General features: G+C 42.1%; 2 protein-coding genes across 2 annotated transcripts; both read left to right on the top strand.

The window, feature by feature from the left end:
- Positions 1 to 790: 790 nt before the first annotated feature.
- On the top strand, positions 791 to 1,813 carry LOC115956880. Its single transcript, XM_031075152.1, has one exon. The coding sequence runs from the start codon at positions 791 to 793 to the stop codon at positions 1,811 to 1,813; it is 1,023 nt and encodes a 340-aa protein (XP_030931012.1).
- A 1,025-nt stretch (positions 1,814 to 2,838) lies between these two features.
- On the top strand, positions 2,839 to 3,603 carry LOC115956881. The gene is made up of 2 exons (XM_031075153.1): positions 2,839 to 2,924; positions 3,279 to 3,603. Exons 1-2 carry the CDS (start codon positions 2,839 to 2,841, stop codon positions 3,601 to 3,603), a joined length of 411 nt encoding a protein of 136 aa, XP_030931013.1.
- Positions 3,604 to 4,026: the final 423 nt, after the last annotated feature.

The following is a 4,026-nucleotide window of genomic DNA, read 5'->3' on the forward strand; positions in this document are numbered from 1 at the left end:
TTAAACTAATATTAAAAAGATGAGACTTGTTTTGAATTTTTAGAAACTCTTGATGTTGGAATTTTAATTAAAGTAACATTCTTTGGCAAGACAATTGTAGTAAAACTATATTAATTACTTGAACGTACTCATCAATCATCATATGACATGAGAAAAAAAAAGCACTCAATTAGTATAACCATAATGATTAATACACAATTTTTATATTGTATATGATATGACTTTGATAAGATCTTATATAATATATATATATATATATATATATAATTTATTATGAATTTCTTGATAATAATAATTGCAGGTTCAATATTATATAATTTCACTTTTTAATATTATAATAATATAATATAATGATGGTCTATAATTGCACATGGAATGAGTTTTTATTTTGTTTTTGTATCTAGATCAGTTTTAATCACAACTTGTGTGAGTTTTTGTTTTAATTAAAAATTTTAAAATTCAGGGTTTAATTTTTAACCACTCCAAATTATAGTTATGAAATTTATCCAAGTATTTAATTAATGGCAACCATTTAGGACTAGGAAATTATTGTTTTTTTTTTTTTTCTTTTTTTTTTTAAAGATCGGAAAGTATAGTCACTTGTCATATACAGAAAATACACACATGGTACAAATGTACAATCATGACTTCTATGACCACATTTTGATTGTAGATTAGAAATGTTTGGAAAAGGCGGCATGGGCAAAGGAGTTTGGAACAAGTGTTTTTGATTTTAGGTTTTAGTTGGCATTGTTGAAGTTGAAGTCTTTTACGAACAGTTTTTACAGAAATGAACTCCACAGCGCTCTCAAGGGAAGAACAAGAGGCGCTGGTACGTAGAAAAAAAAAAGTAAAGGACATTAGCCATGAGGGCTACCAAGGAAGACAAGATGCTGTCTTGAAACCTCCATACCTTGAGCAGGGAGGGTGGAGTGAGGCAAACTCCTTCAAGGAAAAGCTTATTGGGGATATACCGGGGGCATACACCCAAGCTTTCAACTTTAGCGACATCATGGAGGATGATGAGGAATCTGATGAAGAGGTCGAAAACCTCCGTGAAGGGTTGGTCGCTGTCAAACTCTCCAAGGACTTCAAGAAGAAGATTCGTACTCCATGGACAAGGGCACTCATTGTTAAGGTTTACGGTAGGGGGGTGAGTTTAAGCTTCCTTCATAGCAGATTGTTATCCATGTGGAAGCCCGCGAGAAGATTAGATTGCGTCGACTTGGAGCAGGGATTTTTTCTGACTAGATTCTACTTGAAAGAGGATTATGAAGCTACCCTTCAGAGGGGACCTTGGTTCATTGGAGAGCATTTTCTCTCCATTCGACCATGGGAACCAAACTTTCGTCCGGAATCGACAAATGTCACTTCGGTGGCTGTCTGGATTAGGCTTAACGGACTGCCAATCGAGTACTATAACTCAGAAGCTCTGCTTCAAATTGGGAAGTCCATTGGCAATGTATTAAGGATTGACACACACACTGCGAACAAAGCGAGAGGCAGGTTTGCTAGACTTTGTGTCCAGATTGATGTGGATAAACTGTTGGTGACAGCGGTGTTAATAGGGAGGTTCGAACAACCGGTTTGTTATGAAGGCATTCAAAAATTATGCTTCTCCTGTGGAAGAATGGGTTATAGGAAGGAAAATTGCCCGTACACGGTCCGTCCAACTCCGCCGGTTAAAGAAGGGATGACAGTGAATGACAGGGATAGTGAAGGACGGTCATGCGATATGCATGTACCGCACGGACCTGCAGAGGGAATGGAGAATAACGGATTTGTGCATGGGAATGTGGCTGAGGCGAGTTAGGAAAGTACGTACGGGCCTTGGATTGTAGTGGCGCGAAGGAGGAACGTGCCAAAAAATCAAAGGAGTGGAGGGGCCCAGGCTGTGCTGGATAACGGACGGCTAAAACAAGAGCAGAGGAAAACAGAGGGTGAAGCTAAGTTTAAGTTCACAACGGGAAGGAAAATCGTGACTGATGGGCTAGGTAGAGAGTATAAAAGGAAATTAGACACACCTAAAGTGTTGGAACAAGCCCAAAGAGCAAGCCCAATAGACGGCACAAGACCGAACTACTTTAACGCGAACCATTCTTCCTTACCTCACAAGGCTGTTGGGCCAGCTACGTCTTTAGATCATCAGGTGGTGAGTGCTGCTTCTTTAAATTTGGTTGGTTCGGGGGTTGTCAAGATGGGCCCAGTTGGTAGCCGTGGAGTTGAGATAGATGGAAAGGGTGCTAATTTAGAAGCCCAAAGCAGCCCTTCAGTCAAGGGCAAGAAAGTCATTGCAAGAAATAAAGCCAGGAACAAAAATATCAACGAAGGTTCAGGCAGCAACAAGACCCATTTCAACTTAACTCCTCTAACGCCTAAAATTCTCAGTAGAGATGGAACTGACCTTGATCCTAGCACAATTTTCTCCTTTTCTACTGCCGCTAATACCGAGATGGGCAAGCTTCCTAACCATGAGACCTGTGGGTTTATCAATAGAGGCGATTGTGGTATTGAGAGAGAAGACGTCGCCGGTGAGGGGGTGGTCCGATCGCCGTTCGAAGGAACCCAGAAGGATGGCGGAGGTGCCAGAAAGATGGGGGGGCTGTCTACCAGCTCCGGGCCTGACGAGGGGACTGAAGATTCAGCAGCTTCATCCCAGGTCCACCATGGTGTAGGGGCAGCGACAAACCTTGATGGTGGCGAGCCCGGAGGTGAACTAATGGAGTTTGAAGAGGAAGGTAGAGCAAATGCCTTCTTGTGATGAGTGTCCTGAAGCCTAATTTTCAGGAGAATGTTAGAAAGCTGGTCAGGGTGCACAATCCGGCCATTTTAGTGATTATGGAGACTAGATTGGGTGGCGAAAGAGCCAAGGGAATCACGGATAGGCTACCGTTTGACGGCGCCATTCACACTGAAACAATCGGGTATGCTGGAGGTTTATGACTTCTTTGGAACTCAGACCTCATGGAGGTGGTGCAGCTGGCTGATACGGAGTAGGAAATTCATGTGGAAGTGAAGGTAATTGCCTCTAACCTTTCTTGGATTTTGTCTGCTGTATATGCTAGTCCTAGGAGTGCAGAGAGGTATATTTTGTGGGAAAATTTAATTAAAGTTGCTGGTTTACATAATAAACCGTGGGTTATAGCCGGAGATTTCAATGAACCTCTACTTCATGAGGATAAATTTGGAGGAAGACCTGTTAGTATCTCGAGGTCCCTCCTTTTCAAAGACTGTCTGGATAAATGTAATATGGTTGACTTGGGATTTTCCGATCCCAGGTATACATGGACTAATAGGAGAGACCTGAACAGCCTAATTCAAGAGAGAATTGACCGGTTTTTCACAAACCCAAGTTGGTGCCTTTTGTACCCAGAGGCTAGAGTTACTCATTTAACTCGCTGCCACTCTGACCATTGTCCGGTTCTTATGGAGACAGCCCCTAGGAGAGTTACTCACCTTAATAGACCTTTCAAGTTTCAGAGTTTCTGGTTATCTGATCCTTCTTTCCCTGGGGTTGTGATGAGGGCTTGGAATCAGTCTAGAAACCTCCCAGCCTCTATAGAGAAGTTTACTAGTGAAGCGACTCAGTGGAACAAGCATTAGTTTGGCAACATTTTTGTAAAGAAGAAGAGGTTAATGGCACGGCTGAATGGAATTCAGAGAGCCATATCTTCTAACCCAACCTCCCCTCTCATCGAGTTGGAGAACCAACTGCACAAGGATCTCGAGATTGTTCTGGATCAGGAAGCGGAGTTGTGGGCCTTAAAATCTAGAGTTAACTGGATGGTGTTGGGAGACCGAAATACCTCCTTTTTTCATGTTTCCACTCTTGCTAGAAGGAAGAGGAATATGATCAATGCAGTAAAGAATGAGGTTGGGGACTGGATCACAGAGGAAAGAGAGGTTATGAACCATTTTAGAAAGGGGTTTATGAAGTTATATACTACTTCCCAAGTGATGACTAAGTGGAGCATTGTTAAGTGGACCAATTGGCAGGTTAGGCTCACAGAGGAAGAGAAAAGTAGT

The sequence above is a fragment of the Quercus lobata genome, chromosome 8 (genome assembly GCF_001633185.2).
Source record: "Quercus lobata isolate SW786 chromosome 8, ValleyOak3.0 Primary Assembly, whole genome shotgun sequence".
In the NCBI taxonomy this organism is placed as follows: Eukaryota; Viridiplantae; Streptophyta; class Magnoliopsida; order Fagales; family Fagaceae; genus Quercus; species Quercus lobata.

What these genes read in the sequence shown, in the direction of transcription:
- LOC115956880 (XM_031075152.1), top strand. Translation starts at nt 791, where the DNA reads ATGAACTCCACAGCGCTCTCAAGGGAAGAACAAGAGGCGCTGGTACGT.
- LOC115956881 (XM_031075153.1), top strand. Translation starts at nt 2,839, where the DNA reads ATGGAGACTAGATTGGGTGGCGAAAGAGCCAAGGGAATCACGGATAGG. An exon ending in ATTCACACTGAAACAATCGG is followed by an intron (nt 2,925 to 3,278) that starts GTATGCTGGAGG and finishes TTCCGATCCCAG; the next exon opens with GTATACATGGACTAATAGGA.